General features: G+C 41.7%; 1 protein-coding gene across 5 annotated transcripts in view; it reads left to right on the top strand.

The window, feature by feature from the left end:
* The window catches only part of LRRIQ3 (leucine rich repeats and IQ motif containing 3), a 47,194-nt gene that overhangs the window by 21,142 nt on the left and 6,508 nt on the right, over positions 1-19,544 (top strand). For all 5 annotated transcript variants that reach the window (XR_014008047.1, XM_081193784.1, XM_081193781.1 and 2 more), the window contains exons 6-7: positions 3,829-3,964; positions 14,320-15,040. Coding sequence is in view for 4 of the 5 variants with exons in the window: in XM_081193784.1 (XP_081049910.1) it covers positions 3,829-3,964; positions 14,320-15,040 (857 nt within the window). In the remaining variant the exon portion in view is untranslated. The remainder of the gene's footprint in view (positions 1-3,828; positions 3,965-14,319; positions 15,041-19,544) is intronic.

The following is a 19,544-nucleotide window of genomic DNA, read 5'->3' as shown; positions in this document are numbered from 1 at the left end:
AGTTATGTAGGTGTGAACTTTTAGCAGACAAACCATCTTAGTTTCAGCATAGCTCAAGCTAAGGAATTCCTTTTCACAAAATAATTCAAGGTCTCTGAGAAAATGTCTCATAAATCTTGCGGCTAAGAATTGTAGCAGAAAAGTGCTGAGGCCCTTGAAGATCTGGGGTAATGTTATTTATATGAAAATTGAAGGAGGAAAAGTGAGGGAGGCTAGCAGATATCCCTGTCTTGCATCCCTTGAAGTTGGAATCACCTTGTTGAGGTCACCAATCTGAAAATAAAGAGTTTTAATTAAAATCCATATTTTCTTGTCAATACTTGTAGTGAGCAATTAAAGCCCAAACTCCTCTCTGAGTATCAAACCCAAGGCCAAGGATAATGTTAGTATGTTTGAAGGAAGCGAGTTGTGTGGGTGGAGCTTGTAGTATAATGCTGGTCTTGCAGGTAAGCATATCTGTGATACCGCTCACATTTTTCGTCAAGATTCTTTGGTGTAAGGAAATATACATTTCTAGCTAATCTTATATACTTGATCATTTCATGTTTTTCAGATATGTTTAAATATGTTGCATAATGAATCTAAATACTCTGCGAAGGGTTTTCTGCAGAATTTGCTGGTCTGTGGACTGCAGTTTGCTTAGTAGTCATTAGGACTCCGTGAAAAAATATACTGTATTTAAATTATTTATTTTTTAAAAAACAGACAAAATGAGAGTTTTCAACTACCAGATGCAATCATACAAAGTCGATTAAAAAAAAAGTATATACAAGCGTTTTATATTATTTTCTTAAGTCTTAATTCTTTCCTTTTATTTGCTTTTTCAAAACAAATACTGTCAGTCTGTTTGGAGAAACTAGCAGAACGAATTTCAACATTGATATGTCTAAATTACATCCAAAAAATAAGAGCAAATATTATTAAAGCAATGTGGCAGCAATCTGTGTTAGAGTGGATGTAACAAAAGAAAATGGCTTGTTCCATCGCTAGGAATTGCAATGATATATTTTAAATTGACATGAAATGGTTTCTGATAGGGTGGGCAACATCTGCTTCCACTTTGTGTGATAGTGGCCTGTGGCTCCAATATGCAGGCATCATTGCGTGAGCATACAATTCAGAAGTATGCCTCTCCATAACTCTGTTAGGAATTTGCTCTCCACGCTCTCCCCCCGTCTTTCCTTAAGCACTAAGCTACTGAGGAAGACAGTTTCCTCTTATTAAAAGCTTGCGCTAGTAGAAATCAAGTTTGCACAGTTGTGTCATGGGCTGCTGCAGGGTGGTATTCTATCTTCCAATGTTTAACACCTACATAAAGTCATTCATTAGGGAATTGGGGGGGGGCAGGTGTCACCACACTCATCTCTATTTCTGTATAACATCTGGATTAGGAGAGACTGTGCAGGCCCTGGACTGGGTCTGGATGCAGAGGTGGGCTGGATGAGGAGAAATAAGCTGATTTGAATCCTTGGGATCTTTGGGTGAGTGATTCTTGTGTCAGAAAAATTGATCAGTCACATGTTCTGAATGGGTTTTCACTTCCTCCGAAGGAGCTAGTTCAGAGCTTTAGGGTGGTCCTTTGTCCAGATTTGTCACTAGCCTTGCGGGCTAGAAGTTGCTTTTATAGGCTTCAGCTGGTAAGACAAATGCCAGCATTATTGGACCAGGTTAGCTTGACCACAGATGCTTTGGACTACAACTCACATCATCCTTAACTATTGGCTATACTGGCTAGGGCTGATGGGACTTGTAGTCCGCAACACATGGTGGGCATCAGGGTACAGGTGTTTGTTTTTGCAGCTATGCCTTGTTAAATTCTGGGTCTGCCTTTCTAATGTTTCATGAAGTTTCCATTCTGTGGAGTATTTGTAGATTTTAAAAACCACCTTGCTTGTGCTCATTCGTGGATTTGTCTCACTGGATTGAGACAAAACATTTCTTGTGAATTTAACTTTCATAGGTATAAACAAATCCTCTCAATGGTCTAGGAGTGGCACATTGTATTTAGTCATACAAGTAATGTAGAAATACTGACATTTAACAGCCCTTTTACAGATTTCATAGTAGGTGAATGCAATTCCAGTGAATATCCATGCAGTACATAATAGCTGCAAGAGTCTGCATTAGCTCAAATAAGAGATTAATTTAATGATAATGAAATCCATTTATCATTAATCTAACAATCAAGGGAACTGAAACTTTCCTACTCACAAACTGCAACAACAACAACAATAACAACGACAACAATTGTATTATTTATACCTCACCCATCTGGCTGGGTTTCCCCAGCCACCCTGGGCGGCTTCCAACAAAATATTAAATACAATAGTCCTTCAGATATTAAAAGCTTTCCTAAACAGGGCTGCCTTCAGATGTCTCCTAAAAGTCTGATAGTTGTTTTTTTTCCTTTGACATCTGGTGGGAGGGCGTTCCACAGGGCGGGCACCACTACCAAGAAGACCCTCTGCCTGGTTCCCTGTAATTTCACTTCTCACAGTGAGGGAACTGCCAGAAGGCCCTCAGTGCTGGACCTCAGTGTCCGGACAGAATGATGGGGTGGAGACACTCCTTCAGGTATACTGGACCAAGGCCGTTTAGGGCTTTAAAGGTCAGCACCAACACTTTGAAATGTGCTTGGAAACGTACCGGGAGCCAATGTTGGTCTTTTAAGACCGGTGGTCTCAGCACCGCTCCCAGTCAACAGTCTAGCTGCTGCATTCTGGATTAGTTGTAGTTGCCGGGTCACCTTCAAAGGTAGCCCCACGTAGATCGCATTGCAGTAGTCCAAGTGAGAGATAACTAGAACATGCACCACTCTGGCTCAGCAGTCTGCGGGCAGGTAGGGTCTCAGCCTGCATACCAGATGGAGCTGGTAAACAGCTGCCCTGGACACAGAATTGACCTGTGCCTCCATGGACAGCTGTGAGTCCAAAATGACTCCCAGGCTGCGCACCTGGTCCTTCAGGGGCACAGTAACCCCATTCAGAACCAGGGAGTCCTCCATACCTGCCCGCCTCTTGTCCCCCCAAAACAGTACATATGTCTCGTCAGGATTCAACCCCGGTCTGTTAGCCGCCATCCATCCTCCAACCACCTCCAGACACTCACACAGGACCTTCGCTGCCTTCGCTGGTTCTGATTTGAAAGAGGTAGAGCTGGGTGTCATCTGCATATTGATGAACACCCAGTCCAAACCCCTGATGATCTCTCCCAGCAGCTTCATGTAGATGTTGAAAAGCATGGGGGAGAGGATGGAACCCTGAGGTACCCCACAAGTGAGAGCCCAGGGGTCTGAACACTCACCCCCTCCCCACTTTCTGAACACGCATCTGGTTTTAACTAGAACTCACTTGTGCCTATGTGCTCATAAGCAGAGGACTTCAGTTTAGTCACCACTGTAGTCATTTAAAAATGCCCCAAGAATAGCATATGATTCTGCTCAAACTGAGAATTTTCTTTGTTTGTTTGCACAGATAAAGCTAAGGTGCCCTTGCCAGCTACAAGCTGCAGAGAAATGCATCTTGGTGTAACAGATGATGAGTGAAAGGGTTGTTTAGTTTAAAAGCTGGAATTTATTCAAGGAGCATAGAGATGTGAGGTTGGAACAAGTATGCACTCATCCATGCAAACAGTGATGTTGCCTAGAGAGACAAATAATTTCTGAAGGAAGGGTAGAAAAGAAGAATTAGCATTTTTTTTACCGCATCATTAAATGGATAGCAATAAAGTTAATAAAAAATATATAGCCAAATGAGTGTTGCTGATGGGAAGATTTTTGTAATATTGCTATAGCAATATCTCTGACAGATGAAATGTTGATTTTAACAGATTAAAGAAGTGAAAGATCTTAAGGAGCTTCATTTATATTTGAGAAGATTAAAATATCCCATTATCTCGACCTTACTCAGATTGGAAGAAAAGAAAAAAATGAAAGAAAAGAAATCCAAAAGGTCACCAAAGAAGGGTTAGTAACTTAAGTAATTTTTATAGCATGTGAAGGAAGGATATTTTAGGAGATGGTTATGACATTTCTGTACTGCATACAGACCTATGGATATCCTTACACTTTGATTTCTATTATATTTAGTATTTATCTACTTTCATCTCAAAATGTACTTATTTGATTTTAGCGCTGATCTGTTCATGCTATTAGTGTTTCATCTTTCAATGTTATGGACAAATATTTATACAGTATGTTTTTTCCATTTTGTGGTCAGGAAGCAAGTCTGTGGGCAAGTTTGCAATGCAATGACTAGAAATGTGCCATTTGATTTACAAAAATCTGAAGAATCTGAATGTTTGTGTCAACTCTCTCTGCAGTATTCAGGGAGGGATTGTTAACACATGGGTGCATTTCCTTAATAAAATGACAAGGACCTCTGCTAATTTCTTGAAAGTCGGCTTTGACATTGACGTATGAGACTGAAAACGTTTATTCATCCGTCATCGTCAGTGTCATTCACGTGGTGTCCGATTATTAACCATGTATGTCTTAGAGTTCCACATTTGGAATATATTTTGCACAACTCTATAGACTACAGGACTCTGACGAAATGTTTGCAAGGTGTTGGGCATCTAGTCTGTACACAGAAACATGTGATTATCTGCAGCACTGACTAGGGAGCACATGGTATTCCACACATAGCTAGCATGATAAGACTATTGTCTAGGACCATTCATATCTGGTGTGAATGTGCTGTGTAATCTCAGAGCGATTCCAAGCTCTTACCATTACCCTCTTGATCACAGCTATAAATACACTCATTGGTGGCCATTTTTCTGCATTTGTTTGTTTCTTTGAAAGCATCCATTGACAGTGTTGTGGCTGGTTCTCAAATGGTTTTTCTCCCCATCCTCCTCCCTTGCAAGCATACTGTGGACATATAAGCATTGCAGTTTTACAAATAGCACCTAACTAAACTGAAATGTGCCTTACTTTGATTCAGAATGGGTCACAGTTTCTTCTCTGATGGAAGAAAAGTTGTGTGATCTCTACCACACAACTTCTTTCCCCATCATCCTCCATTGCAAAGAATTAGTGGACACTGACACATTGCAGTTTTATTATACATAGCAACAAACAGCTTTGGTCCTATGCTCGCTGTCATGAGTGTGTGCACAGTTAAGTCATACCTCTTCAGTAGTGAACAGAGACCAAGATCTCTGCTTGTTTGGCAATGCCTTCTTAGTCTTGTTTTTAAAAACAGCCACATGTAAAGTGAGTAGATTACTGGAAACTCAGATTTTGCAGGCATGAAAGTGGCATTGTGGAGGCCACTGAGGCTGTTAGTTAGCTTTTACTGAAAACAGGGATGGACCAAGAATAAAATACATTTGGGTCCTTGCCACGAGTAAAATGCAAGTCCATCTACTCTGATCTGTAGGTTAAAGCTGTCTCAACATAGGAAAATTGAAAAACATGGGTTTTGATAAAGTGAAATATGTTTGTTTTTGTTTTAAAAACCAGCTATGGAAAGTTGTCATTCTCAAGATTTCAGAACATTTTTTGCCAGGATACTGGGTCCTCTTGAGGCCTTCAGACCACCGTGTGTTGGCCATCTCAAATTTAATGGATTCAGCAAATTTGAGTAGACAAAAATGCCATTAGTATTATATAGAACCATTCCTACATAGCTGTTTTCATTTATTTTTATTAACATTTCAGTGCATAAAGATTTTTACTGATGTGCAATGTGGGTTTCATTATTAATCTTTTATGTTGTGTTAATGAAGAGGAAATTCTATGCATACAAATGTGATTAAGTACTCTGCTTAGCAGTGTCTGACTGTGGTGGTTGAAGGATTTCTGGGTCATGGGGAGAAGTTATAGTTACATTTTCAGATTCATTGACACTGATTTTCATTATTTTTAACGACACCTTCTCAAGTCACCTTCTGAAAGCATATATTGTGTGGTTCATTGCGGCATGTCAAAACACTGTATTGTGACAATCCTCCAACAATCACTCAATAAAGTAGCTAAAAACATAACTGTTGCCAACACTGTCTAGCAAGGGCACTGGTATTTCTAATTGTGTTATTTTTGGTGACATTTCAGGGGGGCTTTTTGTTTTCTTATAGATTGGTTTATGACTTACCTTTCCTACTCACATAAGAATTCTTTCTACTTCCCTCAATAACTTTGATGATCCCCAATGGAGTGGCTTATCTTTAACAGTGTTTTTGTTATCTGCCACACTGCATTTCTACTGGCAAGTTTTAGATAATGGCCTGTTTAAATTTAACATCTCATATCCTTCTCGTGTGAGAAATATTCCAGTTTGATTCGGTTACCTTGGTGAGCTGTTTCGACTTAAATTTATTTAAACCTAAGAGAACATGGTGTGGAACATCAGTGAACTTGCAGTCTAAAGTCAGGCCAGTGTAGCTGACAGGAGGTGGTATGACAAAAGGAAAGTTGTGTTGCTTCTGGAAAGGTACAGTTCAGGAAGAATGTTTTGAAGAAGGATTTGAAGCCATTCTGAGTGTAGTTTGACAGAGGTATAGATCGTTCCAGTTGCAGAGAGTGGCACAGAAATGGCACAGAAACATAAAATGGAAGCAGGTCGTTAACAAAGGCCAATAGCAAATGAGTTCAGGTGAAAAGAGGGAATTGGGGAAACATTGGTACTGTTCGATACAGAGACAAGATGAAGGTTGAGTAAGTTAAAAACATTATCAGCAAGATATTATGTGAGTGGCAGAAAATGACTTGGAGCCAGCAGTGCCAGATAGTTGTGACATGGAAATAAGTGACCATGGTTTTACTTCTGGTGTTCTACACAAGCCAGACCCATCTCACAGGTCACTAGTGAGAGAATTGATATCTGGAGTGATGTGCGCAATAATAGAAGCACTGCATGCTTCCAGGTTTTGTGAAGAAATATACCACCACCCCCGCTCTGAATTTTCTTGCCTGTTGTTGCTGTTCTCACCTTGGGATTGAATTTTTAAAAATCCTGACCTATTGACAATGATTTATTCTAATTCCCATTTTATTCCTTGATTTCAATGAGAAATTAAGGTTTGTTTTTTATTATTCTGCTAAAAACCTCACAGTTCTAACATATAACATATGCATATTTATATGTATTGCATTTACAATATTATATGCATATTATATGCACATACAGTCCCACTTTTTTAAACTAACAGATACATAAACAGATACATACAATGAATGAAATGGTATAAAATGTTTATGTATTAATTCTTATAAAATCATGCTGCGGGAATATACCGTATTGGCCCAAATATAAGCCGCACCTGCAAATAAGCTTCATCTTTAAAATTTGGCAGCTTGGGGGAGGCTTGGAATCCACGGATGAGTCGGGCGCTATTGCCCCGCACTCCTGGGCTGCTTCCTGGTGGAGTGGGGGGAGCCGCACTACTCTGCCGGTGGTGTAAGGTCCTGAATATAAGCCACACTTTAACTTTTCACAATCGGAATTTGGGGGGAAAGTGCAGCTTATATTCATGCCAGTACGGTAGTATAGCATGGGAACTGATGCTTTTATTTGTTAAAAATATTGTGTGTTTAATTTGGCGCATGCGCACACATGCATATATATATATATATATATATATATATATATATATATATATATATATATATATTCACAAGCAACTTGGTGCTCAGCATAAAAGGGGATCTGATGTGGGGAAAGCTTAATTGGGTCAGAACCACCAAATTCAAACCGCATCCTCTCCATCTCTGATGTTGTTTCTTGCCTGCTCCTTGCAATGACATTGCAGCTTCCTGAGCTGGGAAGAACAAGTGGTAACAGCTTTTCCCTCACCAGAAAATGCATGCGTTGCCATTGGCATTTCAGTTTTGTCATGTCGGCTGGTATCCACTAGCCTGGAAATCACTGAAGACACTGCCTTCTAGTTGTGTGCCACAGAAGCTAGAACTATCTGAGAGGTCACCAGTAAAAAGGTTCATATCTAGTGTGCTGGGCGCAATAGACTTAATGTCATGTGCTTCAGCATTGTTATTCACCAACAGAGATGACATTATTCACTGACCTGCACTTTCTTATACCTTCCTACTCATCATTAGGCTAGCCTAACCTGCAAAAGCCTTTTATCTTGGGAACACGGGAAAATGGGATCTAAAACTTCTTCTGGAGTACTTTCAGTTAAATGGCATAATGCTATGGGCTTCCTTCATATTGCACTATACTTGATTTAGATTGTTTCCTAATGGGTTATCCATTTCAGCATAGCATATGCTTATAGAAAAGTACCTTCATTAATTACAAGACACTTCTGGGGAAACAATAGATTTGTAACTCTCCCGCTCCCTTCACAAACTTGCTTTATTAATGTATTATGTTTAAGCTGGTTAGCATTTGCATGTCAGTTTCCCCCAGTCATTTTAAATTTGATTGTGAATGATTGGGTGCAAAGTCATAGGTAGGTGAATCGACAGGAAACCAGATGTGACCAACCAAATAATAAATTGCTTGTTTTTGTTAAGGGCCAAGATCCAAAGAATTATCCACCCAGTTCCCTAAGCTCAAAGAGGCTTGGTCTTATGCACATTCTTAAATTTGAGCTCTTCTAAAGCTGTTCACAAATGAATCAATATCATTAATTCTGCCAGCACTATAAGTATGCTGGGAGGCCAATAGGTATGTGTTAGCTTTTCAGTCTGTTTAAATAATTTCAAGAAGCCATCCTCAGTCCCTCCCCCCAGCAAGGAGGTCATGTAATAGATTGCACAATACTTAAAGGGTTATTATTGTTGGAATTCTGCTTGGGTCAGAGGAATGTGCCACAGCGTAGGCACCGGCAGATATTCCTGTCGACTTCCCCTCGTCTCCACTCTGCTGATAAGCAGGCGAGGTCCCGGCGATTCATCTCAGATGTGTGAGAGGAACACACCGTTCACCCTCTCTCCCCTTTGGTGTCCCCCAGAGAGGGGAAAGAAGCAGACAGAAAACTATTTACATCTTTTATTTCTGTCTCTCATATCAGTACAGAGAAACATGTCTGCACTCGACAACAGCAAGAAGAAACTCCACCCATGTACTTCCAGTACAGGTCATATGACACTCACACTGAGCTAACATCCGGTGCTCAGTACGGATTGGACTGCCCCTTTGTTTCCATGGCAACAGTCACAAACATCCTGTTTGGCTTTCCAGCCACAAGCAGCTGACTGAGCTGCTGGAGCCTTTGCTTGCTGCAGCATTGGTGCTTTATGGTAACATACTCCCCCTAAAGTATCAATGCGTGCTGCGAGCAAAGCGTCATCCAGAGAAGAAAACAAACAGTTGTTATACTTATAACATTCCCCTGTTGTTTCAGTTCCACCCTTGGAACTACCCGCCACTGGTTTTACCAATGTACCTCTCTGGTTGTGTGACTTCACATTACTTTGGTTAACAACTCTCTGTTGTGCCTTTGTCTCTGACTCAGACACAGCTTCAATCTGTCCTTGATCGTTTACAACAGCAACATATGCAAGGTTAGCAAACTCCTTTGAATACCTCTTGGGTGGTACACCCTTCGTTGCTTTCTCAGACCTTCGTAAGATCTGCTGCTCTTCTCTGCTTTCTGGTTCAGCCTCTGAACACTCTGGAGAACCAGTACTAAGCTTAATCAGTGGTTTATCCTCCTCTTCTGAGGGTCTAGTCATTATTTGAGATTTCCTCTCAATGACTGTGACAACTGAGCTGTCTGAGCTATCAGTGTCATCATCATCAGTACCACTGAAATCTGTGACATCAGAAAAATCATCATCATCAGAATCATCTGTGGAAAATGTGTGAACAATCACTCTCTCCTGTTCAGGAGCACTCTCTAGAAACTTTGTGAGAATCACCTGACCAGATTCAGACAAAATTACTCTGTAGAGACCTTTTTCATAACCCACAAAGATGCCTCTGGCATTCTTTACTCCACCTGGAGCTTCTGTTCTCACATGAGACCCGAAAACCTTGAAATAGGCAACAGAAGGTTTTCTATTAAACAGCTTCTCAAAAGGAGAACATCCCAACTCTGTTGAGACTTTTCTCAACCACACATGAAGATAGGACGCTAGAGATTCGGCCCAATAATCATGTGGCAAATGTGAACTCAGCAATTGCGCATGCATCCCCTTTTGCAATTCTTTGTTCACCCTAACACAGACACATTTCTTCCATGCTTCTTCGGAAGTAGGAAGTTTGTGCCTTATCCCTTTTCCATCCAGGAACCTCTGGAAATCCTGTAAAAGAAAAACTGGCTTGTCATCTGTGAAAAGACAATCAATGTTAGCATCATGCATACTTTTAACCTTGTCACAAAACTCCTGAAACTTTTCTAAAGTTTCCTGCGGTTTCTTCATCATATAAACCCAAGAATAATTAGTGTAACAATCAACACACACAAGGTAATATTTTGCACCGCCTCTAGATGGTTCTAGAGGACCAATCACATCAGCATACACCCGCTGAAAAGCTCTGTGGACCTTCTTATCCACCTTCCTGGTGTCCACACTGGTCACACCTGCAAGAGAAATTTCGTTAGAATCAGAAGTATTACATTTCATGTAATCACTTTGATCAAAAGTCAACAAATACAGTCCATCTTTCTCTTTGGCAGTAAGAAACAGTTCTCCATCTTTGTAGATCTTGCATCTTTTAGCATCATAGTACAGTTTTAGTCCCTTCTTTGCAATCTGCGAAGCACTCAGCAGACTAAATTTCAGTTCTGGAACCAGGTAAACATCGCTTATAGTCAAGTTCAGACTCTCAAGATACACAGTTCCAATTCCGGTCGCTTCCAGTTCTTGACCGTTGGCTTGTTTCACAGTGAAGCTTTGCTTCTTCAACGTCGAAAACAGTTCTCTGTGTGGGCAGAGATGCTTCGTGGCGCCCGTATCGATTATGAATGCGTTCCCAACATCTGGCGTGGTTCCTTTCGCCATCATCGCCTTTGCAGGTTTCACCTGGCACATGGTACGGCTTTTGCTTGACGCCTCAGGCTTCGTAGAGCTGTTCTTGGCTCCTTTTGACTGTCGTGGCTTCTTACAGTTTCGCTGTAGATGCCCAGTCTGTCCACAATTATGGCATCGGACGGCACTCAATGCTATGGCATGCTCTCCAGTAGATTCAGCAGTGGGAAGATTTGAACTCTGTTCTTGCCTCCCTCTGTCTTTCACTTCCAGTGCAGCAAGTCTGTCGTGTTCGTTCAGGACCACAGCACACACTCTTTCCGCGGTTAGCTGAGCGGCAGGTAGGGAACCAAGCTGACTGGCAACAACCTTGTAGGTGCGACTAAGGCTGTTTATCATCATGAAGCAAAACACTTCCTCCTGTAGACGGAAATTGCGTTCCACCATCTGTTGACGCAGAAACTTCATCTCTGTCAGGTGCGCTTGAACATCTCCATCAGGCGCTAATCTCAAATTGGTCAACTTCTCAAAATACAGCAACGCTGAAGAACCAGCATCTCTCTGATGCGTTGTACGCAGCGCGTTCCAAACCTCTTGCGCAAATTCCAAATGCTGTATATGCACAAGCTGCTCATCTGAGACACACAGAATTATAGCAGTCCTAGCCTTGACATTCTGTGACTCCCAAGCACGCGTTGGTGCTGCTGGGATGGGATTCTCAATCACCCCAAACAGTCTCTGATTCTGCAGCAGGGCCTTCATCTTTACAGACCAAGATGAATAATTGTCATTGGTCAGGAGGGGTGGAGAAGGCAAGCCTCCCCCCTTCTTGGCATCCATTTTGAGTCCTTGCATTGACTCTAAAACACAAGCCTCTAAAATCCAATAGCTGGCTTGTTTACACTCTTGACACCTGGCAACTCTGACACTGGCTGCGTTGGAAAGTCCCTTCCACCAGTTCGTGAGGACCTAGTCATAATAAAACTTTGTTTACGCCTCTCTGAGGCATTGTCTGACTGTCCAGCCCTCTCGAGTAGCTTTCCATTTCTCCTCTCTGAGGCACAGCCTGCTGAAGGACGTTGCCTAGCAACAGCGCATTCCTTTCCTCGGACAGGAAACCACAAAAATGCCTGGTATGCAGGCCTCTTCTAAGTCGGAGCTGCTTTCCCACACTCGCTGTCCGTGAAGCAGTGAATGAATCATTCTGCATTCACACTTTTAAGCCCTTAAAAGTCTCATACCTTGGGTATCGGCTTGGCTGTCAGCCTTCTTCTTGTCAGCTTCTGGCTGCAGAGAATCAGCCTCTTACTTCAGGCTTCCATGGAGCAGAGGAGGACAATTCACCAGCCTCTCATGCAGATGTCCGATGGATCGAAGAAAACAGCAACCATCCGAAGGCTGCCACTTTTGGAATTCTGCTTGGGTCAGAGGAATGTGCCACAGCGTAGGCACCGGCAGATATTCCTGTCGACCTCCCCGCGTCTCCACTCTGCTGATAAGCAGGCGAGGTCCCGGCGATTCATCTCAGATGTGTGAGAGGAACACACCGTTCACCCTCTCTCCCCTTTGGTGTCCCCCAGAGAGGGGAAAGAAGCAGACAGAAAACTATTTACATCTTTTATTTCTGTCTCTCATATCAGTACAGAGAAACATGTCTGCACTCGACAACAGCAAGAAGAAACTCCACCCATGTACTTCCAGTACAGGTCATATGACACTCACACTGAGCTAACATCCGGTGCTCAGTACGGATTGGACTGCCCCTTTGTTTCCATGGCAACAGTCACAAACATCCTGTTTGGCTTTCCAGCCACAAGCAGCTGACTGAGCTGCTGGAGCCTTTGCTTGCTGCAGCATTGGTGCTTTATGGTAACAATTATAACAAAGCTGGCAGGAAGAAGTGTAGAGATGTATGCCAGTGGGTTATACTCTACCACACATCTTGGATAAAAGTGGTCTTTCTGTCTCTTCCTGGCATGCTGTTCACAATTTTACCAGAACAGACCTCGTTTTGTTAAAACAAATACCTTGTTTTGTATTTTAAAAAGAAGGTGGGTGAGACCGGAAATGTTTTTTTTTTGTCTCCCCCCCCCCCCCATGTGGTTTGATTTCAAACTCCACAGGCAAAGGAAGCAGGGTTTGCAAGAGCTGCCCAATCACCTGATTGGTAGACCCTGCAAGGATTGCTTTCAGCAGGGATTGGCTCCATTTGGGAGCTCTTGCACCAGATTTTAAAGCCGCTGATTACAAACCCTGCTTGCCAAGTAACAACTGGGAGCACACTTTAAGGCTCTCAGTTGTTCCTTTTCAGCTAAATCTTTGTCTTTCCCACACCTGATGTCAACATTTCGAGGGGCAGGTGAATGTGGCTCGGGGGAAACCGCCTTGTGAGCCAATTTAGGAACCTTGCCAGGCCTAATAAAGCACACAGGCTGGAGGTACCCTTGCCGCAGATATAAAAAGAACAGAATGAGCAGAAATATTAAGTTACAGTTGAGAAAAGCGAAATGAAATTTAGCATGCTCGTTTCCCTTATTTGCGTGTTTGGTCTTTGGCAGTGGTATTCCAATGTAATATCAGATTTGGCTTACCATCAAGTGGAACAGTTTCCCAGACTAGCAACTTTGCAGGGGTGTTTTCAGCACAATCTGCTCCCAATCTTCCCTCCCTTATCCATTCTTGCTGTTGCCATTCCAAAACAGCCCCCTCCTTTTTCATTTTCACCCCCTGTGTCTTTATTAGGCTGTAAATCTGTCACCTCTGTATATTGTACCTAATGTTGAATGACAGTCTTATTTAATAGGGGGAGGGGAGAATATATCTTCTACTGTTACTGCTTCCCCCCTCTCTTGAGCATGCAACATTCTCATGCATATTTGAACCTAGCAAATGAACAATTGAGGGATGTGGGGCAGCTACTGGCTAAAATGAGTGGAAGAAACATTTCACAAGGTTGGAGAAGATGAAAAAAGTACCATCGTATTCTAGGATAAGCTGTTGTCAAGGGTTAGTGGGGAGATATGGTAGACCTTGCAGGGCACAGCTGGTTTGGGCAAGTAAAGAACTAGTGCAGGGTTTTCCAAACTTGGTTCTCCAGCTGTTTTGGGACTACAATTCCCATCATCTCTGACCAGTGGTCCTGCTGCTAAGGATGATGGGAGTCGTAGTCCAAAACCAGCTGGAGACCCAAGTTTGAGAAACCCGGAACTAGTGCAAGGATAGCCATTCATCCAGGGTTCCATCTTTGCAAGCCTCATAAGTATGTCCCTGAAGCAGTCGGGAGAATTTTATAGACTTTCCATTATTTTGTTCTTTGGATGGGATTTGCTTCTTTATTTTAAAATGCTATATTATGACTTTGTTAATGAAAACTTTAATACATTGAAAATATTTGGGGAAATACTAATGTAATTGTTGAACTGTTTTATGTTCAGAGCACTTGGGCTGGAAGGAACCTGAAGTGAAATCTGATGAGATGGCAATGAAATTCAGGCTTTCCATACGTAGGATGCATTTTTATTCATTGCATGATGAGCTGCAGTCGTGTCGAGAGAGAGACAAAGAAATTTTTGACGCTGTACATGACTTGCGTTACTTCATGCAGCCTATAACTCCAACTAAGCCTATTCATGAGCCAGCGAGCATAGATAAGAGGACCTTTGCTAAAGCATTTGGAGCTGTCAGACTTCGCCCCTTGTGTGCTATTGATAAAGCATACTTGGAAAGTCAAAAGTTGGATGTTGAGCTTAAAAAGGAGCGGCATGTCATGCGGATGCAGATTATTAAATGTGAAGTTACAGACTACATCCATCGTTTACAGGAAGATAAAATGGAGAAAGTTCAGATGGAAAACGAAGAGGGAAAGCTCCAGACTAAAGATACTCTGGAAGAGCAGAAGAACAAAAGATCAAAGTCAATTAATAAACTAAGGCAAAACTATACCAATTTTGTAAACATCAAGAAGAAAAAGACATTTGAAAATACATTTGTTCAGCGCTTCAGCACGCAACATCTTTCTTTGACAAATGGCTTATTAAGAATGGATGGATGGAGGAAGAATAAGGAATTTGTGAAGGAACGAAAAGATGTAGTTAGACGAATTATAGAAGAACAGAAGCAGCGAAGAGAGATGTTCGAAAATTTCCGTGAGGAAAGGTAAGTTTGCTTTTCTTAATTATTCACTGCACATAAAGCTTTGAAGTTTTCACAAATTTATAGATAGTCTTCAAGGATAGTTCTTGGGAAAAACTGGAACCTCCAATAAATAAATATTTATATGCTGATTTTCTATGTCATTGTCCAAGTGGCTACTATATATATTCCAGTTGCAATATTACAAGAGAGAAGCACAGACAAGAACCAAACTTTTAAAAGGGAAGAATTTATTTGAAACCAAGGGGATAGTGATTCACAAGCTAGCCAGTGAATTTTCATTTGGTCTTTATTTTTAAAACAAATAAATGCAATTGAGGTCATATTAATCTCCAGGGATAAGGGAGTCCCACAGCTTCATCTATGGGACATGATGAAGAGACATGATCCAGGGCCCCTCTCACTGATCTGAGTGGAAGGGCATACGCCTATGCTCAGATAACAGGATTGGTGCATAATAATGTTTAGAAAACAATATAAGACAAAAACATAACAACTAGGCCTTTCTGTGTGTAAAACATACATATCTTCAGTTCAGTTTAACTACAGTTGTTTAATGTATAAATCCAAGCTTTCATTCATCAAAAGGGGATCTATTTCCCATAAATACATAAACCTCTTTTTAAAGCCTGTAAATCATCCACTACGTAGGTGCCAACTCCCTGGGTGCCTGAGCACCCACAAAATTCCCCATGAATGAATGGGCCAGGCACCCACAAATTTTGGTGCCAGGGCCATGTACGCTGGCACCCAGGTTGGCGCTCCTGATCCACTAAAGGTAAAGGTAAACGTACCCCTGCCCGTACGGGCCAGTCTTGACAGACTCTAGGGTTGTGCGCCCATCTCACTCAAGAGGCCGGGGGCCAGCGCTGTCCGGAGACACTTCTGGGTCACGTGGCCAGCGTGACATCGCTGCTCTGGCGAGCCAGAGCCGCACACGGAAACGCCATTTACCTTCCCGCTAGTAAGTGGTCCCTATTTATCTACTTGCACCTGGGAGTGCTTTCGAACTGCTAGGTTGGCAGGCGCTGGGACCGAACAACGGGAGCGCACCCCGCCGCGGGGATTCGAACCGCCGACCTTTCGATCGGCAAGCCCTAGGTTCTGAGGCTTTTACCCACAGCACCACCCGCGTCCCTTCCTGATCCACTACATCCATTCTAATTCTGCTCCTTGTTTTCTTATATGTCCAAAGCAATTTCCCCACTCACCCAACCCAGTCTTCTCCAAGTTAAAAAACTTAACCCAGTGTATTCCAGCTCTTTTTTACTTCTACTAATGACCAGACTTCAGACGTTCCCTGATACATGTGTGAGTGTAAAGAGAGTACTTAGGGAGCTCACTGATACCAGGAAAGACTGCTCATTTAGGCCACTATTGTCTATTCACACTGATAGTGACTCTCCAGGATCTCAGGCAAAGCTATTTCCCATCACCTCCTATCTGAGATCCTTAAACTTGGAGATGTACTGTGGCACCTGCCTGATAAATAAGCATAAACAGAGTATTTTCCACCTCAGTTTCTATTAATTCAAATTTAGGAAAAACACCTTAAATGTGGCACCTTAAATGTTAAGACATGTTGTAATAGGATAAGTTTTTATGAGCTAGACCTTCTGGAAACTGTCACATTTAGGAAGTATGTGTGCAATACATACATATATAAACACCTTCACAGCACGCATACCCCAAACTGCTCTCTTCCCCTAGAGAGATGGAGAAGTTTATCTCTAGAAGTTGAGATAAAAACAGATCTTGCCCCCTCCCATGATACTGCACTCAACAGCATCTGGATAAGCTGGTAGGATTTACCCTTACCTAAACTGAGCCCTTAGCTGTAATACCTTTACTTTCTCTCACAGAAATCAATGGAAGCTATTTAGTTTTATGCAGGAAAGCAAAGGTGTTGAGGTGGAAGAAGAGCCTAGCTTTCAAGTCACATTCCGCTGCCCTCCATGGCTGAGGAGAATATTTTCTCCCACCTTAATGTTATCACCTCACTTTAAGTTTCTCCATAAAAGCTAATGAAAGCTCTTCATTCTTATTCTGACAAGTACTCAAGAAGAGAACTTCTGGGTGATACCAAAGACCTATTTAGTCCAGCCATTCTTTGTCCCATATTAGCCAGCAAGATGCCTATGGGAAGCTGGCAAGCAGGACATGAGAGCAGTAGCCTTCTCCTGCTGTTGTTCCCCAGCAAATCATATTCAGAAGCATGCTGTTTCTGATCCTGAAAGGTGATATCCAGCCATCGGTAGCCTTATCCTGCATGGATTTGTCTAAGGTCAGAATTCAAACCTTCCCCTTCATCCCTGACACACGCAGCTCCTAGGCCAGAAGGTGAGAGAGGCAGGCAGATTTCTGCGCCAACCATGGTAGAAGTGGAACTTCCTTAGGATCCAATGGAACCTGGGCCAGCCCAGCCACTCCTCCAGAATGCCCTGCTTCAGGGCCTTCCATTGGTTATCAGCATCTTCCATTGGTTATCAGCATGAGCAGGCGTCTTGTTGATGACCTGACCATGCACTCAGAGGCTTAGCTAAGAAAACAAGGCAGAGGAACTCCACCCATTCCAGCCCTCCCCACGGCCTCCTGTAAGAGAGGTTGGATTGTTCTGTAATTACTTTTAAAGCTGTCTTAAGTTAAGTGACCATCACTATTTTCTTTTGGTGACAAATTAAATCATTATTAGAAAACAGGGTCACAGTGTTGAAACCCAGAGTTCTCAACTGATATATTTCATAAAGTGGCATTCTCATGGGAATCTGATGGGTCCTTATTTGGCATTCTCTATGTCATGGATATAGGATGAGCATTCTAGTAAAAAAAAAAAAATCATCCTAAGAAATGTTCCTCAATATTGATTTTGACAGGGCGAAAGTATTCATTTCAAAAGCAGTTCAAGGCAGTGTGGGTATCTTTACAACATGCACTATGTGTTCAGGTCTATACCAAATTAATTTATTTTGAAATTATTTATTTTAGTTAAATCTTGCTTTACTTTTTTTCAACATGCCAAGTTTCTGCTGAAATTTATAGTACTACTGATAATATTCTTGGCCTAGATTTTCCCCCCTTTTTTACAAAATGAATATCTAGCTAGGAATACTATCTTATCAAGTCATGGTTGTACCCCTTAGATAAGGTTTAGGAAGCCTTGAACATGAAGGCTTGGATGTAGCAAATAATCTATTTTATCAAAAAGCCATATGTAGTATGTAAGAATTCTTGACATCACCTAATTGCATTTGCTAGCAGCTGTGATATAACATTGTTTTTCTTTATTTTGAAAGGCATACAAACCTAAAGCAAGTGTGTGTTTTTCAAAAGTAGTTTGGAAAGAGGAAATTTGAGTGACTTGTGTTTTTTGTTTCCCTACTTCTGTTTTAACATGGAATTTGGAAACCTCAGATATTCCCCTGGTAGAGCTGTCAGAATACCATGTCATGTATTACAACAATAGAGCCAAAGGAAACAGAAGCATGAGCCACTCGCCCTTTCTGAGTTAATCCACACTAGAGTTCAATGTGGATTTGAAGATGCTTGTGTCTCTATATTTTATTTTTCATGGCACCTATACAACATTCTCCTCATCAGAGGGGGCCTACACTTTCCCTATGCTGAATGGGGATTTTTCTGATCCACAGATAATCCGATAAGGGAAGAAAATGCAATATAAAAATGTATGTTACTCAGTTGTGAAGCCACTGAAGCACATTTCATGAGTCGGCTTCTTTTACATGTGTGCTGACATATTGCTGGGTGCGGTCTTATTGCCATACCCCTTACTTCCATTTTGTTTTCATCAGCCCAAAGGAAAGGATGCAGCTCTGTTTCATTGGCTGTTCCTGAAGGTGCATTTGCAGTATTTTTATTTTACAATAAGCTCTTTTGCAGAACTGCTCTTGTATAGAGCAGCTATATTAGAATGAAAATTAGATTTGTCTCTGCAGGTACAGGAGGCAGGAAATGGGAATGAAAGGAAGGAGCAGCCTTTCATGTGAGTGACTCCAAATCCTTGTCTGGCTTGGAGCAATGCACATTTATTTATTTTTCTGACTGCTTTTTTTTGTACAAATCTGGCCTATTTGTGTTTTTATTCCTTTTTTTAAGCTGTACTTGCATAGCTAAACAAATACCTGCAGTCATGCCCTCAAGACAGACATACACTTGTGTGTGTGTGTGTGTGTGTGTGTGTACACACACACTTTTGTGCAAATCTGGTATGTTGGAAAACTTGTATTCCAAAAATAAAGTTTTATTAAGTGGTGCATGCACCTGTGCACAAGCTCACATGAGATCTCTGGTTTCCAGAACTTATGGTGAGTAGAGAAGTTCTTATTAATGGAAGGAATCAATTCACAGCACAGTTGTATCCCATGAAGCACCACCACTGTTATGGACAGGAAACAATGAGGTCGATTTCAGAAGCACAAAATTGAAAATGCTCACGCGTGGATGAAGGTTCTGAAACACGCACAGACAAACAGCAACCCACTTACACACG

The sequence above is a fragment of the Podarcis bocagei genome (assembly GCF_964188305.1).
Source record: "Podarcis bocagei genome assembly, chromosome: 5".
NCBI lineage: Eukaryota > Metazoa > Chordata > Lepidosauria > Squamata > Lacertidae > Podarcis > Podarcis bocagei.
The sequence above is the reverse complement of the archived record's forward strand: the minus strand, read 5'-3'. Positions and strand labels throughout refer to the sequence as shown.